Source organism: Manacus vitellinus, unplaced genomic scaffold (genome assembly GCF_001715985.3).
Source record: "Manacus vitellinus isolate BGI_N305 unplaced genomic scaffold, ASM171598v3 scaffold_7_pilon, whole genome shotgun sequence".
In the NCBI taxonomy this organism is placed as follows: domain Eukaryota; kingdom Metazoa; phylum Chordata; class Aves; order Passeriformes; family Pipridae; genus Manacus; species Manacus vitellinus.
Window position 1 is genome coordinate 5,645,876 of NW_021940813.1, and position 26,574 is coordinate 5,672,449.

A 26,574-nucleotide genomic window follows, 5' to 3' on the forward strand; every position below is an offset into this window, starting at 1 on the left:
CATTTCTGTATATGATCAGAAACCTAAATAATGTCAAATCTTAAGTAATTTTAAATTCCTAAATACTTCTTTAAAGCAGCAAAACTAAATTATATTTAAAAATGTTTTCTATTAGTTTCTGTTCAGTAAATGTAATGCATACAAGAAACATTGCTTTCATTTTGAATACATGCCATTCTTTGGCCAGCATGTTATGTTGGGCTAACTTTTTTTTCTAAGGAAGTGCTAGGTTCTTCAAAAATTACCCAGAAAACTGAAATACCTGTTTGTGAGTGTATTTAGGAAGCTTTCTATTCTTATTTTGATTCTGAAATCCCATGGTTTTCAGTTTTAAATGGGCTTTTTAAAAATCTGTGTTGTAAGGCATGAATCCAAAGCAGATAATAACAAGAAATATACTTTTTTAAAAATTGTTTTAAATAATAAACAAAATTGTATTGTAATTTCTTTTAATGCAGACACTTATTAAAATTGCCTGGAGGCTACAAGCTCTTATGTCAAAAACCAAAGCTGTTTTGCTAGTATATTAGGCAGTTCATCTTTCTGTCATTCTTATTTGCATCTTAATGTACTTAAACTTCTAGAAGTCACTTGGCTTACTATCTCATGAGACCAATTAAAATGATCAGTGGTCACAGCCCAAGTAGAACATGTTAGGTAGATGATAACTTGGCTATGTTATAAAAGTGATTACAAGCAGAGGATCATCCAGAATACTTTTTTTGTTCTTGTAGTCAAAGCACCATACACCAATTTAGATTGGAGAGGACCACTGGAGGTCATCTATTCCAACTCCCTGGTCAAAAGTAGGTTTAATTAGATCAGGTTTTTGAGGGACTTGTCCAGTCAAATCCCAGATGTATCTGACTTTTATCCATAAGTATTACTTAGCCGTTTAGAAAAAAAGAAAATATAGAGTCAATTCAGGTAGCTAGATGGACTGTGGAATAAAAAAGGATGTGAACACCACATGTGCACACAGTAATCTGAAACATTTAGTAAGCTAGTGTAATGCAGACAGTGTAATCTATTGTTAAATAAGAAAGATCTAGAAATTACTTCAGCCCTGTTAAACAGGAAAGGGGATTACTTGAACTTGATGTATAAAAACCTATTTTCCAGAATAATGATAGTGAATTAGAACTGAAAGTTGAAGATAAACATGGCATTGAAGAAAGAGTTTCATTGCTCTTTTTTAAGCACTTTACATAATTACTCACCATGATATGGTTCTAAACTATTTATCATTAACTCCTGGTGTTAAGTTCTGTTAATTTTTAAAGAAACATTGGATGTAATTCTGATGAATATGACTTCTAGACCTTGACACTGACAAGTATGTGATCAGCTCTTCTTTTTCATGGTGATTCCCATGACTCTAAAAAATTCTAAGTCTTTTGTTTCAGTTCTTGCATGTAATTTCCTCCTCTTTCTCTGCCAATAAATATTGAAAGAACCATAAAGAGTAACTATTGAAGCAAACTTTAGAAAAACTAACGTGTAAGCTAGGGCCTGACAACTTTGTAATGAAAACGACACATTTTAGAAGCAATAAATTAAAATCACTTCTGAATTGAAAAAAAAGCTCTGTCATGCTTCAAACAGAAACTTGTATAAGAATACTTTTTATTCTGGCATACTTCTATTAAAGCTGAAGTTTGAACAACAGTTTTCTTAAATTAGGAAATCAAAGAGTAACTTAATATTCTTTCATTTAACCTTCAAATTCTTGTATTTCTTTGGTTTTGTTTCAGTCTTCCTTTCTTATTGGCATATTTCAAACTATGCCGTAGTTCCTATTTGCAATTGAACTAAAATGAAGACACATTTAATGATTAAAAATAAGAGAGAAATTTGCAAATGTTGTTAGGAACTAACTGTACAAACAGATTTTTGTTTCCTTAGCAATAGTCCTGCTACTTCACCTAACAAAGCAATGGAAACTGAAGGCTGGGGAAAAGCTTTGGTTTGTCTTGCTCCTCACTGGTATTTTGTCTTTCTCTAAGCACGTTTAACTTCTATGTTTAATTGCTTTGTTAAAATCAATATGCCAGTGCTTTACAAATAACATGATTTTACTTTTCTGTAGTTGTGGTTCGCTGTCGAGCCAGGCAGAGAGTAGAGCAAAGAGTAGAAATGCTGCTGATGGGTGTAGTTCCTGATGCAACTGCTGTGACTGATGCAACAAATTCTGACATGGTCGATAGAGATAATTCAGCCAACACCCAAGAAGTTAAAGTCACTGATGGTAAGAATAAATGGTTTTGATATCATACTATTTTAGGAATGTTGCAAATAAGGTAAGTACTTCACCAAATGTGCTGTTCAGCCGTGGCAAGGTGAGGTTTAGAAAAATTTTCCCAGTCCATATTTCTATTGTTTTGCAAATATAGGATATCTGTTTAACAGTATGTCTTCAGCTGTAGGCACCTTTGAACCTGACCTGTCTTTTTTCTTTTAATCTGTCTTGGCTGTAAGGCTTGCACGCAATACAATCTCTGCTTCAAAAGAGAACAGCCTGCACAAAGTCTAAAGTTAGCAAAAATATGTCTGTGTAAGCACTACAAAGAAACATTTATCTGCAGATTGTCCCTGTTTTTAAGATGCATTCCTACTAGCAGGCCAATATCTGCAGCAAAATGGATTGAAGAAGGAGGACTTGTAGGAAAGAAGTGATAAAGTTCTGTTAAAGGATAGCTTCCACTTACTGTTAATCTGCTGAGAACACAGTGAAAATCAATTTCTTCAGAGATACCCCAGCCTTTCATATTATACCTCTCCTTGAAACAGAATGGTACAACATATAGGTGGCAAGAAAAGAATGCTTGTTACTGCTGTATCGCTGGTATTTCTTTTAATAGATGTACCTTTTCAGTCATAGTCACTACAATAAATTTGAAAATTGTGTGCCTTTGAAACTTAACATTATGACATATGAGACAACCTAATGTGTGTTTAACTTAGCTGTAAATGAGGGAAGGGATTTCACTCATACTCAAACTTTGTGTAAGAGTGTAATGCATTGAAAGGTCATAAAAATTGAGTTTACAGATGTTGCTGTGATTGCCATGAGGCGATCAGCTGGAGAGGCAGCAAACCTTGCTGTTGTGTCTTGTTTCTGCCATTTACAGTCTGTTCCAACAGAGACTTTGCAGGAATACCATGTTACAGAAACTGTCCTGTCAAATAACTATGAAAACCTAAAAAGCTGTAAAAGGTAAATCTAGGTGAATTATATCCTTCCTATAAGGGTGATTTTTATGCAAACATGACCATGCTCTGCACACTGACCAATGTAGTCTCATATAAGCAATTACTGTCCAGATCTTTAAACAAATTTTATTTTTGAAAGCTTTTAAAAAAAGAGGAGATCTGGAGTTGAACTGTTAACAAGAGCTTGCATAGCATATACTTACTGATTCCTTAGTATTTTTAATTACTTAAACTTTATACTTACTCTTATTGCAGAGTCAAAGATAATTTATAATCTGGGCGTATTATTATTTTATATTCCCATATTAAAAAATGTTAGTGGTCAGTCTAGTAAAATGAAAAGATGTGAAGCTCTCAGTATACATTCTTTCCTCTTTGGAGAACTGTGAATACTATTATATAACTGTGAATACTATTATATAACTTTATTCATCCTTTTGAGAACTGCTGTCCATCAAGATACAGAGGGACTTTTTTTTTTTTTATCCTAGAATAATGTGTTTAGCTCTTTATTGACTTGTCACATATGAGCAGGCTACCTTAAGCATACTTGAGGTATTTCCCTCCAACATGTTGGCATCTGAATTGACACAAAAAACATACATTGAGCAAACTGAGGCAGCATTTTGAAAGACTTGCAGGTTCCTGATGTGTAGTGCTTGTTTTATTCATAGGAATAATTTGTTAACACTGACTTCTGCACTCACTGCAAGACATTGATTTGGCACATTGCATCTTTTCAAGCAAAAAGTGTGGTAGTGAAATGCTTTACACCATAGGTAATAAGACCATTTATAACTATGCTTTTCATGGTTTTCAGTGACATTAAAATGTCATTATTTATAGATGAATTTGATGCCTATTAGGAATCAACTTTAATGGTACTATCTACTCTTTCTTCATTCTACCAGAAATAATATAAATAAAAGCCTAAACCTCTAAGATAACAGCCCGGCAAGCTGTTCTTCATTCTTTTTCTCTTCTGAAAGAGTGATTTATCAGAGTGTATGTGTGATGTGCAGTAAGCAGTTTTTACATCCAAAGATAAATGATGATAATTACTGGCAGATCACATTTAAACAGCTAATAATCTGCTTCAGTATTTAAGGCATTTGGACAAGTATAAATACTTTAAAGTTAAAAATTTTCAAGTATGTCTTTTACATAAAAAATCAATTTCATCCAACAGAGATCATTTGACACAGAAAACTATTACAATTTCTTAAGAAGGGACCATCTAAATAGTATCTATCTGAAATGATATAGTTTGTTGTTCTGAAGTCAACAAAGTTACAGGGATCAAATAATAAAAGCTTAATGTTTTAGACATAGCAAATATAATATGACCCTTTAAAAATAATTTTCAGTTGCATTAAATGCATATTTTCACTCTAGATGTATTTTTCATCTTTTTCCTTACATGTGACTCTAAAGATATCTTTTTCAGTAAAGCAAATTTAAGAGCTGAGATTCATCCAAACAAGTGTGAGGGCTGTTATTTTTATTCTAATAAAACAGCATTTTTAGTTTACTTTAAGTATTCAATAGGAAATACAGACATATTTCATTTTCCTTGAAATTCTATTTAATGTGGCAGATCAGGATCAGGAGGCTCACCTTTGGGATATGAGTTCAATAAAATTGGATCTGACCAAAGAAATCTTAACACCAAAAGAAAGAAAAATGCTAGTGTAGGTGGAGACAAAATATTTTTATAGACTTAATCTCTCCTCCAGAGATTTTAATGTGATTCCTGATAAAATGTAGCAGGTTAATATTGAAAGCAATATGAAGAGGATAATAAATGATGAAGATGGTCCTCTGTCCTACTTAAGCCATCTCTGTATTGTCAGAATCATTGTGGCATTATTTTTTAAATTATCTTTGAGGATGAGAGAGTTATAGCTATATAAATGAGATTTTCTTACTCTGCAAGAGTATAAGAAAGAAAAACAAACTGATTGTTTTGGATTAACAGCAGATGAAAGAAGTGAGTAATGTCAAAATGGAAGTGTTAACAAGGGGGTAAACCACTGACTGGGTTACTCTGTTATGGATTATTACCTTGTAGTTAAGGGTAACAATTCCTGCTGGAAAACAGGGAACTAGTAGAAGTCAAAGAAGAGAGCATCAGAGAGAAATGAAAGCCTTAGGTGGATTGTCATGTCAGCTACTTAGTTTTTGTTTACATCTGGCTGTTTGTTTCTTAATTTATGAGTGAAGCATGGGAGAGATTGGATGCATTGTTTATTTTCTTTATTGAACTGAAATAATGCCAGGCATTTTAATGAAGAATTTCAAATAGGACTTTATTTATTTGTTGATATACAAGGCTACCAGTAGGTCCATTAAAAAAAAGAAAAGAAAAAAATTAGCATAATTTTTTATCTCATAAGTAACCCCTCCTACTCTCGTTTCTTAATATAAGTAGAACACTAATGACAAATACTGAAAAAAATGAAGAACTTATAAATTGTGAGCAAACGTGGTTTGGAGCTGCTTTTATTTCTGTTTACAGAACAGGCATTCATTTCTGTTTCTTTAACATTTTATAAAATGTTGAAATCTGCAAGCCTTAGGAATCAGAAGCATCATTATGTTAATTAAAATTACTTTCTGACACTTATGCAAAATCATGCTCAGTTTAAATATTCAATGCTTACAGGGAACCAGATCAATTATAAACTAATCTGAAGTTATTTATTCAGCTTCACAAAATTGCAAAAACAATAAATAATACAAACCTAGAAATTAATAAGTTCTTCCAGGTGTTACTCTTCAGTATGATGTACATCCAGGAAACATGAGAAGTCCAAAAGAACTGATTGAGTAACCCAACATAATGTATCTCTGAAACAAGAATACATAAATAGCTATCTCTTAAAATGATTTTGAGTTAGTGGATGAGAAAAACCTAGGCAATATAATTTGCTGCAAGAGTCTATTAATTACTTTAATTGTTATATGATTGTGATTGCCATTCCTCCCATTTCCTGCTCACAGAATTTCCTGTAATTGCTGTGGTTGGATGATAAGGAAGTATTGCTTCCAATAGAAGTGAAACTACTACACCCTTGTTTTGTAACGATATTTTGGGAAAGCTTCTGTAACTCAAAACTGTAGCCAACACAGGTCTCCAGGACCTTAACTGTGCTTCTGCAACATCATAGCACCTCACAATGCATTAATTTGCACTATTTTTTGAATTATTTTGTCATTATTTATGGGACATCAACAAAACCTTGCTAACCAAAGCCCTTAAGAGATACAGTTTTAGGTTTCCTAGAAGTACAATGAAGCAGTGCACTCCTTGTCTCAGCTTTTTAACATAGAAAAGCAAGTAGAGGGTTTATGCACCTAAATTTGCCTCAGAAAATGTATCTGACAGCCACTGTTGTAAAAAACCACATGCACACGTGCAACTGTTCTACCCTAAATGCTCTTCTATTTCCAGGTTATTACATCCTATTGTCATTTTTGTGCTAAAATTCTTTGTCTTCTGTGTCTGAAGCTGGACTGTTCAAATTTTGTTGTTCTTACAGAAAATGAAGTTATTATCTCTAGATCCCCTTCATCTCTCCCACAATGCACATTTCCAGCAGAACATGATGAAAAAAAAAACAACCTAAAACCAAACAACCTTCTCCTGTTGTTTTGGAGAATGTATACAACTTTATGTTTCTATAAATTAGTGCATCAGGCCTCTAGTTTTGACAGCTTAAGAACACATTGATCTGAAGCTTTGAAGATATAGCTAGATATTGAAACTACAAGACAAGTGACTAGAAGTTACATAGAATCGCCACAGAGCATTGAATGAAATTGTGACCTTGAGCCATTACTCTTTCTTTAAGCCACCTGAGGAATACAGAGTGAAACCTCAGAAATTTGCTACACTGAACTTTTATTAATTCTGAAACTGATTTGTATCCAAAACATAACACAAATGGATACCTCCCCTGAGATTACATCTGTCTTATAGTAGAGGATTTTACACTACCCTATGTTATGGATCTTCCATCTTATGTATAGCTGAATGCAGTCTGTTGGATAAGGAAAAGGAAGGAAAATAACGTGACCCTGGTTATTAGGTCCTGTGTTCCAGTCTCTGTGGCTCAGCCTGTTTTGTATATTGAAAAAAGTCAGAAGATAAAAAATGGATCCTTTTGTAATAGACCATTGTATGGTGTGAAACTATCAAGGACTGTTGAAAAAAACTGTGACATGAGTTTTCAATTTAGCCTCTGTGTGTGCCAACACAAATTGAATGTTTCGGTTAAAAGACAGCTTGAGTTGTTACTGATTTCCATGGGTGACATTCAAAGTGAGGCAGATGGGTGAGAATACCATCAAAAAATAATGTCTGTGTGAATTAAGACTAAATCGTGAGATATGTTCATGAAGAAGCTGCTTTGATGTTCCCTGTGCCCAGCCAATGATGTGATCTTTATCTGCTAGAGTTTCTGGATAAATGAAGACAAGGCTAAATAAAAGGGGAGCCTGTTGGAAAAGCGATATAATGTGTTATGAAGAAACACATTTTAATCAATTCCTTTATAGAATTAATTGATAGGTCAGTGTACAAATCTGAGTAGAATATCAGATCCAAGGAGAATAATGTGGGAGATCCTTTGGGCTGATGAGAATCCTTTTGCTTTTTCTGAGATTTTTGTTTTAATTTACTATGCCAAGTAATATCAAAAGAAAGAAAGAGTGTTAAGGCAGGTGGATGGATAGGCATAGTGAAAAGGGAATTAATGCAAAAGGGATTCAGAGAGAGAGAATATATGAAAACAATCTGCAAGAAACAGTGCAGAAATATATGTGGAAGAGCAGATACTAGATGCCCACTATGTGTTTCATATACATGGATTCACAAGCTTCCATTTCAGTTGTTGCAGTGTTTGGAAGAAACATGCTCAAAAAAAGAGGGGAGGAAAGGCTTTTAACTGCTCTCTTTACAGTAGAAACTTGGTTTAGAAGTGGATAGCTGTTTTAAAGAAGAGTTTTGAAAGAGAAAAATAAGGAAACAAAAATATCAAATGTAAGCAAAAATTTAGAAAATAAGAATTCAAGTTGGTTGCTATTCCTAGGGAAATAGGTAGTTTGATGTAGGGTTATAAAAGGATGTGGCTAAAAGTGGAATTTTGCACAGCCTTGAAGCTATGGATGAAGAGCTTTGACTGGACATGGAAAGAGAAATAAATTTGCAGGGAAGAGATATGAAGATATATATGCAGAACTTCAGTGAGGATTTCCTTGACTTCCAATGAAGATCAATGACTATATTATCAACAGGAGGATATAGCTTTTTAAAATCCATTTATTTCTATGTATTTAAGGTGGTTTGATGTCTCATATTTATTAAAGTTATGATGTTATCTTTGTTGTTATTTTTCATGCTCTACATACAGCACTTTTGTACCTGTATGAAGAAATTTGGTAAAGGTATATTAAGCTACAGGCAGGTCTTTTGGGATTCTTGTGTAATTTGTTTATTCTGCTGATATTATCATGGAGTTATGACATTTTACAGTGAGAAACAGCTATTTAATTCTAAGCTGAGATACATTTCTTACTGTCCAGATGATCATCATCATGGCTAGGCTTCACGAACGAAGATTTGGGAAGGGCTATGTCTACTTAAATGTTGGGATGTTGACTACCAGACTTCCTTTTATTTTTTCTTCCTTTATTATTCTTGTAATTCACTTTTTGCTGTTCACTTGAACATTTACTTGAAAACTGTATTAAAATGGTTTAATCTACTGTACAATAATGTATTCTGTCTGCCTCTGATTTTGCTGGTGAGGTGTTTCTGCATGTTTAATGTTCATTCCCCACTGTCTGCTGAGTTTCATCTGTGTGTGTGTCAAGACTCCTGGAAGACAGTGGAGAAGCAGGAAAAGGACAAGTGTCAGATGAGAGCTGAACGGGGCTATGAAGAAAGATATTTCATAAGATTTGGAAGGTCAAGATTAGATGCTGGATGTCTGGCAAAAATGAGTTGTGAACATCTGTTGTTTTAGTTTCTGTTTTAACAGTTTAGAGACTATTAGCTCAAGAGGAGAAGAAATCTTTGTTGGGTGTCAGGGCCAGAATAGACACTTAGCCTTGAAAAATTATGAGAAGCAGTGAAAAAAATCAGTGAGAGAGTGCAGTATGTTACATTCAGCACCAAAGGAAAACAATCCGGCTTATGAAAAGCATGAAACCTCAAATTTATGAAAGGCTGGGCTTTCACTGCATATTTGTATTTGGTGATTGCACTGCCCTCCTTTATTAAACGACTGCAAGTAAGACTGCAGCCTGGTGAAAGGGAGGTGAGGAAGGCCAGTTAAGTGCATTCACTTGCATCTCTCTTTTATTGCATCCATCCAAGGAAAAGCCTCTGTAACGGGGATAAGCATGTCAGTAGTCTGAGCATCTTTCTATCACAGCTTTAATTTCTGTCTGTCTCACTGGAAATGGGAGATAGTGTGAAAGTAAAGAGAGTCCCTTGAGAAGATCCTCCCCTGTGCCATTTTTATGTCACCAAGTCTGCCACAGGTTAAGCACTACGTGTGGAAAGCTCAGGCAGCTTGATCTCCCTTAGGTATCCAGGAGAGACTGCAGCCTCACAGGCCAGTGTCCATTAGACTTTTATCATCAGAAAACACATTCTGTAATGAGCTGGGCTTCAGTGAAATCAAACACTCGCTTTTCAAAAACGGGAGGAAGGTACAAAGGCTTCTCTAATGACAGAGTGAAACTCTCTTCGAGGTCAGATATATCCAGTGGGCCTTTCTCAGTACCTTCTATAGACATTAGGCCTGTCTACAAATGTCTTTGTTATCAACTCTTTTGAAGTTTGAATACAGGTTCTTTTCCACTAAAAAGTCATGTAAATTTCTGAGATCCTTATTTTTTGAACCTGTTAGACTAGTCTTTAATTTTTAGATGCATGACATCTATTTATTAGTGTTACAGTAAATGTAACAGTCACACAAAAATTCACATTTTCTCAATTTATATGCTCAGACTGTAAAATCCTTGGATTTTTTTAAAAGTGATCTATATCCTTTCATCTTCTTAGAGGCTATTTAAACAAACCAAATACTTTTATTCTAGTGCTTTTTAAGAAGTGTCCTTACTAGCATTTGAAAATAAATGTTGGCCAAGTTATAGAACTGTATAGCTGAAAAACCTGATTTGGTTTTTAAACATAGCTGCTTCAGCAATTCTGCATCCACAATGTTGCCTAAATGCATACTACCTTTTTGGAAATCATTATTTGCACAAATGAAAACACTTAAAGTCTGAGATTAATTGCCTTTCAAAAGAAGAAATGTTTAATGCTTGAAAAAATTGTCTTGGAATAGTTACCTCAAAACATATTCTTACTCCTTTTCTTAGATAATGCAAAGTATTATTGAGTAAATGTGAGGAAGTAATATTTTTAATAATCAGAACTTCTATTCCCTGGATGTAACCAGCTGTATATAAATAGCATGCTTTTATCTTCCCAGTGTTTGGATAGATAAAAATCTTTGTGTTGAGTCAGGTGTGGCTAAAGCTCTCCCTGCTGCTCTCTATTTACAAAACAGAAGTGGATTAATTGGGGTGTACTTTATATCAGCATGTGTATTTTACAACTTGTATTAGATAAAACAAGAATTCTACCTGTACTGAAAATGGTAATTTTTAAAAAGAAAACTACTGAATGAAAGCATACAAAGAGCTGGGCTAAAGGGTCAAGGCATATTTGAACAGTATGTTATATTGTTTTGGGCTTTATGGCAAAGAAAATGTTAATTCTGTCTCCATGTTTTATTTCTTTTACCATTGCAATTGAAAGTGGAAATTCTAAGAGTCAAGAGAACTCTGAATATTTGAAAAATTGGACAATTTACTAGCCATGATTCATTACTTCTTTTTTTTCCCTCTGGCTTCTGCCAGTTTGTTTAAGCAGCATGTGTATTACAGAATTGTCTAGTATCAAATATTAATATTTCACAGAGGCTTCCTAAGTATTCCTAATATAATAGTCTTCAGGGCAGCTGTGATGAAAATATAATTATATTTTTCATTTTTGAGCAGTCCTAAACTAGATCAGGAGCCTAGATCAAAACCAGTTAAAGGACCAGCATAACTAGGCTTTCAAATATTGTCAGTAATAAATGCATTATTTTTCCTTATCTGTTGAAAGTATTGAAATATTTTAACTAATTACTTAATATGAGCACAGAACAGGTTACAAAACAACCTGGAGCAGAAAAAAATATAAATATTTAATTGCTACTAACTAGAAGGTTCTATATACATATGTCAAACCAAACCCAAATGTCTTTGGATACTAAAAGCAGCATGTAATTCACAATGTTTTCTTCCTAGCATCTGAACTATAAAATAAGATTTTCCTGAGTATTATTGTGTGGCATAACTGCTGAAAGAAACACTTGCTCAAAAGTTGTAATTTTTTTCACTGTGGAATGCTCCAAATGATTTCATCCTTTTTCTCCCATTGATTGTCAGTGTCTTAATCTTCATGTTCTAACATTTGTTTAGGGTGACTACTAAAAGCTTTGGGCTGTGTTGGAATCAATGCTTGGCATAAGCATTATATTTCTCAAACAGAGAAACAGGAAAGCATGGAACAGTGTAGGATGATCCTAAATTTTATAAACTGTAGGAAAAATGTTCGTGTTTAATTTCATTGTAACAAAATACATTTATTGTAATACAGTTCATATATGATAGTTGGATTAATGTATGAAAATCCTGTATATTTGGTACTCAGTGTGTATCTACTATGACTGATAACCCCATATGTTGGGAATAATATTTTGCTTCTCTGTGTGCCTCTTTAGTAGGAATTGTACAGAGATTTGTGAAGTATCTACTTTAAGAGTTGGAAATGTTTCAGTATAAGCTGCTGCATTTCTGGGGGTTGATCTGTGTGTTCAAAAACAAGGCAACAAAGGTTCACACCTTTTGTTAGCTGAGGAAGTGAGAAGAAGGAATTTGAACATTTCAGAGAAGGAGGAAGGACTAGAAGCATAAGAAAGTTTAATACTCACTTAAATTTGGGTAGTCTTACAGATTGGCAGAAGCAAAGTAAGCTTTTCCTCGACTATCTCACAGTCCATCATCTCTTTGACTTTTTATATAAACAAATCTGTAGACTGTATTTTAGAATTCCAAGTCAGAAGGCCTTAGGAATTAACTCTGCAGCTGACTGGCACTCTGTAGCTGGGATATGTGTACAGGGATGGATACACAGCAGTTCTGTACAACACATTGTACTCAGCTGTGCAATTTCAAAATGTGTCCTGAGATATGTGGTCACAGTAAAAAGAAATCTCCTGTAGGATTTAGTGGTTGTGTTAAAGCACTTCTCACCCATAAAACATGTAAAACTTTTAAATAGATTAGCAGCTTGATTTTCTTTTCCTCATAAAAATGTTCCCTTCTGTGCACAAATTACTACTGTATACTGAACATCTCAGTTTTCTTTATTACAGCTGCAGGACACATTTGATTCAAGAAGCTCAGCTGTTTATTCTTATGTCATTACTACTTGGCCCTATATGGCTGCTACAGGGGAGAAGAGGCTACTAGTGACATCTTCATTATTTCTCTGTATTGTTTCTCAGGCTTGCAGCCATCAGTGGCACTCATGTCCTTAATGGCTTTTTTTTTTTTTATGATTGTCCCAGTGGCATGACTCAAAAATAGTGTTACATTCTTGCAGTTTTCATTTGCCTGATGCACTAGAAATATCTCAGCATAACACAGAAGTGGTAGTCAGAACAATATTGCTGTAATCATTTGCATATCCTAAGTAGCTTATCATATGAAATGGGAAGATTTTGCTATGCAGTCAGAAGGAAATCAGTCAAGTTTTAGATAATTACTAGTTTTACTTGTCTGTCATTTTTAGTAACAAATGAAAGAATTGTAACTCATAGGCAGCCAACTGTGAGAATAAGACTGATCTTTTTCTCTTGTATCATTTAGGTTCCTCTGCAACAGCGGAGTTTCTGTATGAGTTGCAATATCAATCAAATGAAATTAGATCTCAGCTTGAATCTTTGGTTGGTATGCATCTGGTTCAAAAAGAGTGGGATACAGAATCTGGAATCGTAACACTGATCTTTAATGTCGTGTTTGCACCTAACAAACCAATGAGGTAAGCTCCTGTTCCTTGTTTCCAAGAGAACATGTAATGAACTCCTGTCTGATCACTTTTAGCTACATAAGCACCTCCCTTCACTCTTTTCCTCATTTTTTTTTCGCCTCTGAGATCTATTATTTTGGATTTTCTCACTTTCTGCTTCTCAGTATGATAATAGTGTTTCTTTTTAATGCCTGCGAGATAGTTCTGTTGGGTTACTTCCATAGCTTGTGTGGAAGCCCATTTTACTTCTAAACATTGGAGTATTGAAAGACTTTCAATGGAAATTAATTCTTCTCAAATTTCATGAAAAGCATACAGACAAGATGGTCTGTCAGTCTTGGAAAATTTTTCCTAGATGAGCATGTGTGCATATTCTTTGGCTGGATGGGATAGTTAAATTTGAATTTAGTCTCTAGTGCTCTGGTAACAATGATCCACAGGAAAATGTTATCCTCTTTTATAGCTGTGATGTGAGAAATGATGGATTTTGTTTGATTTACATTGGCACATCCCATTTCTTTAAAAGGAAACTATGGAATGACCTCCTTTTGGAGAGAGAGAAGTTGTGCCTTTCTTTTGAAGCAGTTAAATGTGTGTGGGGAGGAGGTTGGAAAGAAACTTCAGTAAAATGCAGGCACACAGTAAATTCAGAGTCCCAACATTACCGGGAGTGTTAGGGAGCAGTCACTGCTGAATATCAGGGATTACATGCAAAAAGGTTATCTTTAGGGTGCAGGAGGTTACTCTGTACTTGCAGCAGTCCAGAAGGTTAATGAATTAAACAAAGAGCATACCTTTAGGAAAAAACTATCCTCCCACTGCATGCAGTGTCATTGTGTCAGAGAGGGGGTAATTTAGAAACCCTTTTTATTTCTACTCTGTCCTTTTTATTTTATTATTTTCTGATTTGGTTTGGGTTTATTTTATCTTTGCATACTTGAGACTTATCAGGGTTCATGCAGAGACTCGATGACTGCAATTAATTGGTTTCTTTACCTTCAGAATCTACAGCACCAACTCCTTTCTTAGAGAGTCTAAAGACATCAGAGTCTGGAATTTTTATAAAGTACATGGACATTTGTCAGATCTGTTTGATTCTAATATGAACTGCTAAAATGTTCTGGACAAAATTCTCCTCTAAGACCACAATAACTAAAGAATAACTATTAAAACAAATTTACTTAAATTTGTTAAACTCAAGAGAGAGTAAGCAGAAGAATAATAAAATCTCATAGCTGTACCAGTCATTTTTCTTTCATATCATGTTCTTTTTTGTACTTTGCTGTAAATATCCAGTGCTATTTAGTCTACGTTCCAGTCAAGTGCACCTGATATATACTATGCCTTGCAAAATTAAGGATATATTCCAAATGAAAGTAATTTGTATTTAATTTTACTGTAGTTTACTTCTACACACTAAAGGTTTATTTTTGACATTATTTAGTCAGTTTATGTTTTATAATGTCTTTCTATGTACTGAATGTTTTTATCTGAAATTTTAAGGAACGAGGCAACTCTCATGATACAATGGACTGCAGGAGGTGCTTGGAAGTTTCCACTGCAGTTCATTGCTACGGAGCCAGAAGTAGATGATGTCATCAACATTGAAGCAGTTGGCCTGAATAAGGAATCTATAGTTGGGTTTAAGCTTACAAGCCAGACAAGGTAAAAATACTTATGCTCAAGTATTTATGCAGTTTTCTGAGTGTACAATAGAATAGATTTGGGCAACAGAAACATAAGTGGTCTGCAGCTATTTCATCATTAATTTCAAGTACTGCATTTTTTAAGTAGCAAATGTGATTTTGAAGCTGTGCTATAGAAAAAAAGAAACATTCTATATTTGGGCTCTGGCTTCTCGAATGCAATAGATCCAAATGTTTATGTTATGCACTTAGTTTTGCCATAGAAGGCTTAGGTGTGTGTTAAAATGTGTAATACAATGGGAAGGAAGGTGTGTTGTGATATTAAAGGCTCACTGTGAAAGTCTTAATGTTTTCACTAATAGATTTTTTCAAAGTATTTAATGCTTACACCAAGAATATTCCTTTGCATTGTGCTTTAAAAAGTTTTAAATGTGCCATTCTTTTTATAGTGTTCCTGGTGTATTATGTAAGCATGTTATGAATTCAGTTTTACTCTGTCCTTCCACTAGCTAAAATAATGGTGTGTTTTTTCAGTATTTTGTTGCTCTCCTTTTTTAAAATTCCTGTGGAAATCTCTGTTAATATATATTTTTACATGTATCAATTATTTTCTCAGGCTTTCACAAAGTTATATCAAACTCATAGTGTTGTTTGTATACAGCAGGAAGTCAAGGAATAAATTGTGTCATAATAATAGGTGAATTTTAAAATAGTAAACAGTGAACTTGAAAGAATCATAACACTTGTAATCTATTTAGCTTATGGAAGTTTTTATTTCTTTTTTTTCCCTTTAAAATTAACTATTTTTCCTATATATATATATAAAAATGTGCCAGACATGCAGACAGACACTTAGCTTCCATCATAGATACATCCTTTTGTAGCAGTCCCCTCAGGAAGTCTCTTTGGTTCCAACCAATTTTTTTGTTTGTTTGTTTTTTAAGAGCTTATTTCCAAAAGCTGTACCTCTAAGATGGACAGTTGTTCCAGGTTTTAGATGTCTGTCAGTGATGATAATTACTGGGGACTCTGAAAAAGGCTCCTATCATGGTGTTAAAGGTAACAGCTTCAATGGAATGGGCTGTTTCAGGAGCAAAAGTGAAGCAGTTGCTCTGGCAATACTGTAATCTCCTGGTAGGTGTTTGATAGTAGTGAAGATACCTAAAGTTCTCCAGAAAGGTATTATAAACCTGAGTCATTACAGTTATATAAAGAAAGAGGCACGATGGAAGACAGATTCTCTTTTGCCCTTAAACAAAGTCCAGTTTTATTTTGTATAACAAGTGTTCCTCCCATACATATCAAATACAAAGTGTAATGCATGTGCTGAATAAGTTCCGTGTTGTAAATTGTACCAGCAACTGCACCCATTGTGCATTAGGAAGGGCCAGCAGGTCAAGGAAGGTGATCCTGCCCCTCTGCTCAGCCCAGGTGAGGATCACCTGGAGAACTTTTTCCAGTTCTGGGCTCCTCAGGACAAGGGAGACATGGAGCTCTTGGAGCGGATCCAGTGGAGGGCGACAAAATTGATTAAGGGACTGGAGCTTCTGTCTTGTGAGGAAAGGCTGAGGGAGCTGGGCCTCTTCAGCCTCAAGAAGAGACAGCTGAGAGGTCATATACAAGTATCTGAAGGGGGCGTGTCAGAGGATGGACCAGGCTCTGCTCAGTGGTGCCAAGCAATAGGACAAGAGGTAACAGGCAGAAACTGGTGTCCAGGAAGTTCCACTGGAACATGAGGAAGAACTTCTTTGCTGTGCAGTGACCAAGCACTGGAACAGATTGCCCAGAGAGGGTGTGGAGTCTCCCTCACTGGAGACATTCCAGAACCATCTGAATGCAATTCTGTGCCATGTGCTCTGGGATGACCCTGCTTGAGCAGGAAGGTTGGACCAGATGACCCATTGTGGTCTCTTCCAACCCGACCCATTCTGTGATCCTGTGAATTCTGTGAACTGCTCTGTAAGTTTTATATTACTTTATCTTATCTTTGATTTGCTTAGGAGATTTTGGTGGTGGAGGTTTTCTACAGAAGTAGAACACTCAGCCAACCAACATTTAGTATATCGGACCTGCAGATTAAAAGCAATTACATAAGAAAACCATATCTTACAGATGTAATTTAATGCTTGAATAACTCAAGTTATTTTGATTAAAAATAAAACAATGAAATATTAAAGCATGGTTTAGAAGTTTCAAATGGGATATGGAGTGTCATCCTGTAGATCCTCCTAGAAAAAAGTGATCAACCCCTTGGAGTATTCTTAAGTAAACAATCAGCAGCACAATCCTATAGAGAATCAGTTCTGGTGCTTAAAGAGAGGTAGTTGTTTTTTCACCTTGCATATACATACTCCCTGTCTTCCTTTGTTATGCTGGACAGTAGCTCATGGCACTGCTACCTTGAGTGTAACTGTGGGGGAAATAAAGCTGTATTTCTGAGTAACCTGCTTGAAAGGAACTCTACAGATGTGTCTTTTTCTCTCTGGCAGGACGGAGAGGTTGCACAGCATCACTGAGAACACCTATACATCTTTTTGAGTGAGCAGGGTGCATTTCTTTACAGCTCCTGCAACCCAAATGTGGGCTTCTCTCTTTAGTTCCACCCCTTCCCAGCAAAATCCTCAATGTGTTCAAAATGTTTCAGACTGAATTAATGATTTGGATGTAGTTGCCTCAGGAACAATGAACAGTTACAAATGGGAGATAGTTGCTACACTCTTCACAATGATCTGCAATAATGAAAGCTCTGAGAGTTCATGCAAATCTGTAATGCACTCTTAGTACATTTAAAGTTCACAGATGCATGACCCCAATGTGAAATCACCCAATATCTGCTTCAGTAAATAGTGAAAGACACTGAGAATGCAGCTAAACAGTTTTGTTGTATGAGAAAAATTCAAATATATTTTTTTAAACTATCTGCACCTAGAAAAGTTATGATATTTAAATATACCAATACTTTATTTTCAGCTTTAAAAATTCAAAAGTGACACGTTGAATGGTTTCTTGTATTGGCATTAAGCTTGATTAGAGTCAAATCAGCAGATTTCACTTGCTAAATAACAAAATGATGCCACTTCTTAAAATTCATAGATGACATTTTTTGGTTTCTATCATAAGTGTAGGTTTAATTCAACACCAGCTGAAATAATTTGCAGTATTTTCACTGAGGTAACTGGCTTTAGTACAAGCCTCTGTTTGAATTCACATTAGTGTTTGTTTTAATGCCAAATGCAGTGTAGGTATTGGTTTACAGAATGATTTACAGAATGACAGCAGTATTGACCAAAAAGGATAGAATGTTATCCTTGGAAATGAAAATTATAGAAGCTTGTTTGATATCCATCACAAATTATTGGTCCATTATTTTATATTGAAATCTGTAATTGAAACAGAGAATAAAAATTCTCAAAGTGATACTTAAGAAAGCTAGTCCTTTCTGTTTGTTTTACTGAAAATAATGTATTTTTAATCAATTTTGTTTTGGATCAGAACATTTGTATTAATATAGAACTGGGTTTTGGAGCTTATTCCTTGCTATATATTCCTGTATAGAGGTATTTTGATGGTTGAATTTATTTCTTCACATTAAAATACGGATGTGCCGCTACAATAGAATGTTACCTTATTTGTTTTTCAGTGCAAATACTTCAGTGGCCAACATGAAATGTGTGGATAGATAGACACAGATGAATACTGTATTTGTTTGGAAATTTTTTGTAAACTACCTTGCTTTTGAAGGTTCAGTCCAACGGGGGATAATTCTCTACTGTTTGTTCTATCTTCTTGTTTCTCATACACAGTCTCCTTTCACCAGTTTAGTTCTGGCATTCCATGCACCTGTTTGTGATTATTTCAGTCACATATGGCTTCCCTTATACGGTAAAATTTTGTCCATCTTGCCATCCCAACCTGTCATTCAAATTCTGTGTTTCTCACAAACAGGATATTTGTTATATTAAGGAAACTTCTTGGATAAACTCTAACTGCACCTCAGAAAAACATACTTATCAATTGCTATCACAAAAGCAGAGTGGTATTGATGTGGTCTCCACAGAGTGGAATCTGCAAAATCCAAAGCTCCACCTGATTATAGAAACAGAGCTAAAATAAAGAGAAAAAACCTCAACCAAACAGGTGGGCTGGGGAGATGAGAGTAAAGATCAAATTAGGCTTTAAAATGACTGCATGTGCTGAGTTAGTTGTCTTAACCTACTTTTCACTGGGGATTTTCCTTATTTCTTCTATGCACATTTCCTAGTGCATAGAATAAATGTTCAATTAAAAGCATTTCTTGATCACACAAAATTTATGTTATTCCTGCCTGAGGAATTAGAGAGCAACCCATTTTGTTTCTGTACCCTCTCTAATTGTGAAGGGAAGAACAAAAAAATATTTAGAGTTACAATTTTAAGAACCATTTCTGCTTTTCTGTATTTACTGCTGTATTTCTTTAGAACTAACACGAGCCAGAATTATGTATGCTGCAAGGAAATGCATTCATTAAGTTCTCAGCACACGCACCCTCTCCCTCGCTCACTCATGTCACTGTGCACGTTACAGGCCTGGATTCCTCTGCCAATCTCTTTGTTAGCAGTTCTGCAGAATTCTACCATTAATCTAAAGATGTAATTAGAATACTTTATCTTAGCATCTCCCACATAGTGGCAGCTGCAAAGGACAAATGTTGACTGAGCTCCATTTTTTGGAGTCTGAATGGAGACCAGTGGAAAATATCAATAATGATGCACATGATGCAGACCTTTCAAAAAGTTATGATCTTCCTGCCTGGTAATACAATACCTGTCACACATTTAGCCAGGGGCTGTATCCAGTCATGTCACCTGGACTGCTTTTAGCAGGAAAAATCAGTCAATCTGCAAATATAGTACCCATGGGTAGAACAGGAATGAGACAGAAATTGTCTTGTGAAGATGAAACCTGCTTTGCTCCTGCTTTGCTTTTACAACATGTACACGACAAAAAGCCATGTCAAGGTTGGTGAAGCATCCCCCAACAGTCATTTGTCATTCAATGTTTCTTCATATTTTTTGAAAGTTCTTTAATTCAGAACCAGGCTCTCCAAAGCCACAGAAGTAAAAGTTGGAGTTAAACCTTTTCTGACGTCCAGAGTTTAGGATTTAGAGTGGTCAATTAAACAAGAGTTCATTTGGGTATGAAACATAATGAATTTTGATAATAAACGAGGATTTCCTAATTTTTTTTTCCCTTGTCATTTTTTAGTTGGTAAGAAATGATCTAAATCACACCAAGTCACTATCGTACCAATCATTAATAATTCTATAGAATTTGACAAATGCGTACAGTTAATAAGTTTAAAGGACTTGACCGCGTAATTACTGAAATTTCTTGTGTCATCCAGCAGATGTTAAATGCAAATTACAAGAAGTTTAGTTATGATTAACTATTTCTGGAACCACATTGCAACATTTTCAAACCATATCCCTTATTTACTGAAGCAGTTATGTACTTTACAGATTTTTTTTTATTGAAAAAAGAAAAAAAAAATCCCAAACATTTGATCAAAAACACTGTATGTTGCTTTTTATGTATGGCTTTTCAAAATACTGAGTTTTTTAAAGGAATACATTTCTACAGGAATAATTTACTGCTTCAGTAGTTTGAGGAAGAGAAACATTAAAGCTATTTTGAGCCTTTATTTAATAAAGGTTTATAGTTTCAGGTGTTTTGGGGTATTTTATGTTTTGCAGTATGATCTCTACAGGAACATAAATTTTAAGTTTTTTTTTAGTTGAAGATGTAAGGTGCTATTATTTTTTTGTTTACTAATTTGAAAATTATCTAACAGAAGAACGCTGATTAACACAGACTGATATTTAAGAAGACTAAAGGAGTAATTATAAGTATGCCTATTGAAAAGTAGCTCAGTTTTATCTCTTCCAGGTTGCCATGACTTCATTGTCCAATTATTATTTCAATTCAAATTAATATTTACTCTTGTTCATTATTTAAGTAAGGGTAGAGTTCATATTGTCTGATAGAAGTATCAAAGCATTACGACAGGAGTTAAGGAACACAGAGGTAAGAAGACACATTTATTTTCTCTGGTTTATAAGGCCTCTGACCCTGCATTTACTAATTCATTTCTGCTTGGTTCATATGTGTTTTCAAAACTCTAGATGTCATAAAACTTTATAAAGTATGTATCTGCCACCCTTGAGTTAAACAAAAACCTTCTTGAAAAAATTCAGACTGCCTCTCAACCTTCCTTCATGGCTTAGGAATGACAAGCCAAACATTGACTCTAGAGCTGTTTTACCTGAGGGAGTAATCAAAAGGAGGAATTAAATTTTAATAGTTTTAAAACACATAATTATTAATTTTTAATTATACACTAAATATACAGACATGGAAAGCAATAATATCTGAAATTCTGGTGGTATTCTGGGAATTTGATCTCCAGCTTTCTCTTTATTGTAAAAGATGAGAATGAGAAAGCAATTTATTTATGCTAGTGAGGTACCCAGTGTGCCAGTGCAACCCATGTAATATGGATACCAATGAAAACACTCTTGTTCTTTCTTGAGAGGACATCTTCAGATTTATCTTTAAAACAGTTCATGATTTATCAGCACTACAGGCATTGTGAAAGGTTCTTGTTTCTGATTGTGTGTAATTTTTTAATTGCTAGTTTTTTGTACAGTTACCTATATTTCATCATAATCCCTGCTGGCCTATATTATGATGATATTAAGGCTACCCATTTAATTTGTCAGAATTTCTATTTGCCTTATTTGGGCATAGTTTCTACTCTGAGAAACATTTTGTATCCAGTAAATACCCACACTGCTTTGTTTAAAACTACCAAGCTTTGGAGAGTGGAGGGGAAGGAAACAGGGAGGTTTTAGGTGTGACTATATGTGTTCACGTAGGTTTTCATGTATTTATATATTTTACTCAACACAGAAAAAAATTCTAGCTACCTCTATTACCTTGTGTCTATGCTGTCAAGAAGTATGCAGATTTTCTTTAAAGTTCTTTATTTTTTTCTCCATTTTTTAAAATGAAAACTAAAATCTGACAAGGTTGATGCAATAAGATTATTCTTCTCTGACTTGGTAAGTATCTTGAATGCACAACTGTAGATCAGTTTTGTGACAGATTCATTTTTAACTGTCTGGTCTCCCTATCCAGACAAAAACTACAGCTTTTTCTCCTGTGTATTTTCTGACTGCTTTGAGGTCTCTGTTGCATGACACCCTGCTAAGAAACAATTTCTTCAAGACTGAAATCCTTATTTTTTTGTGTCTTCTGTGTCCTGTGGCCTGTCCCCTGTCTCGTCTCCCTTAGCATCTCATCATTACATCTGTAGTCAGAGTCAAGCTCTTGTATGTCTTACAAAGACTCAAAGTGCTTATTAGGAGTTGTCATCCCTAACTACTTACTGGAAAGCAGACTGAACATTGGAGATAAAGTACTGTCTTAATATGTTCCTGTGTCTAGTCTATAGAGCAATGATATTAGAAATGAAGACCCATGTTCAGGTCTCTGTTCCCAGAATGAGGGTTTGAATATTTATCTCACACATTTTTGATGAGTGCTCTACCTGCTACTCAGTCTAAGAGCCATCACTTCTTTTTCATCCCCTACCTGCTCTTTTTGTGTAGTAAGTATGCTCTAGGCATTCGCAGCTGAGCAGGCCTTGTGGGAAACAAAGATGTGAAAATTCAAGGCTTAGGCAGCACACAGATGGGAACTCAGGCCATAGCAGGATTAGTGCTTATGGCCCAGGGCTATAAACTCAGCTGCACAGCTTTAGGCACCACAAAAAGACATTGTTAGCATAAGTTTGATGTCACAAGACAAAATGTCGTTTTAGACATGCAGTAGTTTTGCCCACCTTGCTGTCACCTAAAGTAAAAGCTAGGCTAAATCTGCTGATGCACCCAAATCTAATGGCACTGCTAAATATCAGTTAATTTGATTTTATTTTTTTTTTAAGCAACAGAAGCTTTTTGGTTTCTGCTTTCTACACTCGCACTGTTTGTTTCTATAAATCTACGGTGTAACCTGTTTTTCATGAGAGCATTTTGAATATAGTAAAACCTTTCGTGAGAACATATTCCAAAGGAGAGCTATTTTTAAACAAGATGACATAGGCCCAGCTTACCACCCACAGAACAGAGCTTGTCCAGGAAATGTGGGACATTTCCGTAGAGATATGACTTGCCATAAAATATTAAATTTCATTTCTTTGTGAGTATTTTCTTTGAAAAGCGGTGTTATTTCTGGTGTGACAGTCCATGAATAAACAGATTTGAACAGCTTTTATTTGGGATGCTATTAGTTTTTCTTTCTTCAGGTTTTATCAACTGAAAATGTGTTCCCTCTAAGCGTGTATGACACTTGCCCTGCTGTATGGTGGCAAAGTGCTGTGGATTAATTTTTGACCATCCCATTGTATTTCTAGTTCCAATTTCATATGTTCTCTTTCTGTCCAGATAGCAGTAGAGTTGTCCTTAGCAACACATATAAAGACTAAAAAGGAAGTGCCTCACCAGAAAATACAAAAATGAATATTCTTTTCATGCTGAGAACATTTATGGCAAGGACTCCCTGAGGAACTGCAATAGACAGGCTTCAGTCTGGGATTGGCCTAAGACTGTTTTTACCAGGAATTAGCATTTTCTTTGGGTCCAACAGCACTGCCATGAAACAAGCCATTGGAAAAGACCTGTGGGACCTGTGACAGAAATTCTTTGCGATAAGAGCTCTAAAATAATATCAATAGAGGAACCTAATTTTTATTATTGCAATATCTTAAGGTGTTCAGTTTATGGGATATGAAAAATGTAAAAGCAGTGATAGAAATTTATTATTTTCCATATCTTCATTTCAAGGCTTTCAGAACTCCCTCCTAATCTGGTAACACTCTGCCAGATTGCAAATTCAGTTCTGGTCCTAAAACATGATAAAATAGGTAGCTTGTCAGTTTTATTTGATTAGAGATTGGAAAAGTGAGCGCTTTTAATAGGAAAAATGGATTTTCACTCTGATATGAAATTTACTTCTATCACTGTTATTATATCTTTACAGGTCAAATGATTATTTTCTTTCTAGTGGCAAATTCTATCATTATTCTGTATTTATTATAATATTTATAACAGCATATGAGTGTGTTTGAAAGTGAAGACCAGTATGCAGGTCCCTGTATAAAAAGAATACAAATATTTATAAATAAACATTTACTACAGAATAATTACTCTGTAAGTAAGAATGCTATTAATATTCTATATTCATTCCATGGGCTGCCATCTTTCCTGAGTCACACCTTATGGTGACCTAAATGCAGATCAATTTTATTAAGATACTGTAAAATGCACAATAACCTCCTGTGCTTTTCCGTAGCTCCCCAGAGCCATTCACTGCACACTTCCTGGCGGGCAGCGATCCTGATTTCCTTGTAATGCCACAAGCTGGAGAACTTCTTCCAGCAGGCACCGGGGGAACCCATATAACGGTGGGATACAAGCCAAGGATGTATGGCAAGAAGCACACAGCAACACTGGTAATCGAGGTGAGCCTTCCTGAGAGCAGTACACAAATACACCGTCAGGAGTGCAAGCAGGAAAAGAAATCCTACCCCAAAGAGCAACACTGGAGTGCACAACTGCACGTGCTGTGATTATTTTGCTGCTCTTCACAATGGACAAGAGTAAAACTAAATTTTTCAAATTGGCACGTGACAAGCTGGAAAAGCATATTGTATTTTAACTTCTGTGTTATCCCTTTGCTATCTGCATCAGAGACAGATACTTATCTTGATACATTTGCCCCAACTCCATAGACAACATGACTTTCACAAAGAATCAAAATAATCATGTTAAGAACTGGGGGAGAATATATGAGTAGTTGAATATGTGAGGCCTAGGTCATTGATTTTAATTGTATTATTCCTCTTAGGATCAAAGGCACTAGAAGCTAGGTTCTAAACTGTAGAAGGTAGAATTTCAGAGCACAAAGCCAGGAATAGCTCTTTGGAAGCAAGCTTCAAAATAAGCAAAAATAATCTGTAAGCAAATATATTGTGTAAATCTGAAGGTTAGAAGACATTTTAAGGCATTTATCCCTTCAGTAATAAAAATGTTCATATGAATGCAGGAATTAATCTGTTGAAAACATACAGTAGCAGCAAACACCCCACATTCTCTATAAATCATAGTTTGCACTCTAAATCTATTCAGTGCACGCTGGCAATGTTTTCAGGCTACTATATTACATGAAAAACAGCAATATTGATTTAAGAAATAAGATGGTTGAAACAAAGTTGATAAAAAGATGCATGGCAAATCACTCTACTGTTTTATCTCTGTAAGTGGCAACTTGTACAACAGTGAATAAGAAATTCAAATCCTGGTTAAACAAGAAAGTCCTTTAATCCCTCTTACTTGTTTTCTTTTACTGTATTAAATGTTTGATTAATTTAGTCTCTTTACATCAACAGCAGTGATGATTATCACTCTTCCATTTGTAAAAGAAGATAGCTGACTTCATATATTCTGTTCTCTTCATATATTCTGTTGTATTTACAAGATGCTGTGTTACACAGCTACAGAGCTCAGAAACATCTAATGTAGTTCTGGAACGGAACTCCTGTTTTTAGGCACGACACATGTAAATGTACTAGCTATGCTTGTCCTTGACTTAGCTTCCATCACTAACAAAGAGTTTTAACCATAAATCTCTCTGGAATGGGACAAACACAGTGGTCAAAGGTCATTATTTCCTTTTTGGAATTTATCAGTACAGATGGCTTTTGTCTAATTGGATTTTTAGCCCACATCTACTCACACCTTAGGCTCTGGTTATGATCTAGGCATATGGCTCTTTAGATCTCCACTTTTGGTACTGTGTATGGGTGTAGGAAATCAGTCACTCATACATGTTGCATACACATATCAGATCACATCTGGTTGTGTCTATTCCTGTATGTTGAAAAATACATCAAGGACTCTTGATGCTCATAAGTGCATTTTGGACTGATATAACTCCATCACAGTATGTTAGAGATATTTCTAAGGTTCTTACTCTAACTGAAGTATTAAGTGTTTTCAGTAATGTTTTGATGAGGCTTGTGTTCTCTTTGCTCTTATTGGTAAGCCTTTTGTGTAGTCCAGACTTCCCCCATTCCTCTCCACACAAGCTTTCATTCCTGTAGTTCTAATGGAAGCCAGAGCATCTGCAACTGTGTGTAATTCAGCTACTGTGCTCTCAACATTGACCTGAAATTAAATTTGGTGACATGCTGAGAATACCTGATACTCATTTCTGCCTTTTGTGTTTGTTGAAATCCTTTTCATTAGTGACCTGAGACAGATTTAGTTAGACGGCGAAAGGGGTATTAAATCACTTTTATTTGGGGAATAACAATGGAGGTGGTGAAATGCAATTATGTTAGACCTAACACTGAAGAACCTCTCTTGCTTGTATCCTTTCTATCCAATGTACTGGCTGAGGCTTTGGGCTATTTTTAGAAATGGTGAGGAAGCTTCTTTTCTTTTACAGTGCCTCTCT

The 26,574-nt window shown here is 35.1% G+C and overlaps 1 protein-coding gene across 1 annotated transcript in view; it reads left to right on the forward strand.

The window, feature by feature from the left end:
* Window positions 1–26,574, forward strand: part of CFAP47 (cilia and flagella associated protein 47) — a 271,684-nt gene that overhangs the window by 237,515 nt on the left and 7,595 nt on the right. The window contains exons 62-65 of the mRNA XM_029964748.1: window positions 2,090–2,248; window positions 13,213–13,384; window positions 14,876–15,037; window positions 24,409–24,577. Of these exons, the coding sequence (XP_029820608.1) occupies window positions 2,090–2,248; window positions 13,213–13,384; window positions 14,876–15,037; window positions 24,409–24,577 (662 nt within the window). The remainder of the gene's footprint in view (window positions 1–2,089; window positions 2,249–13,212; window positions 13,385–14,875; window positions 15,038–24,408; window positions 24,578–26,574) is intronic.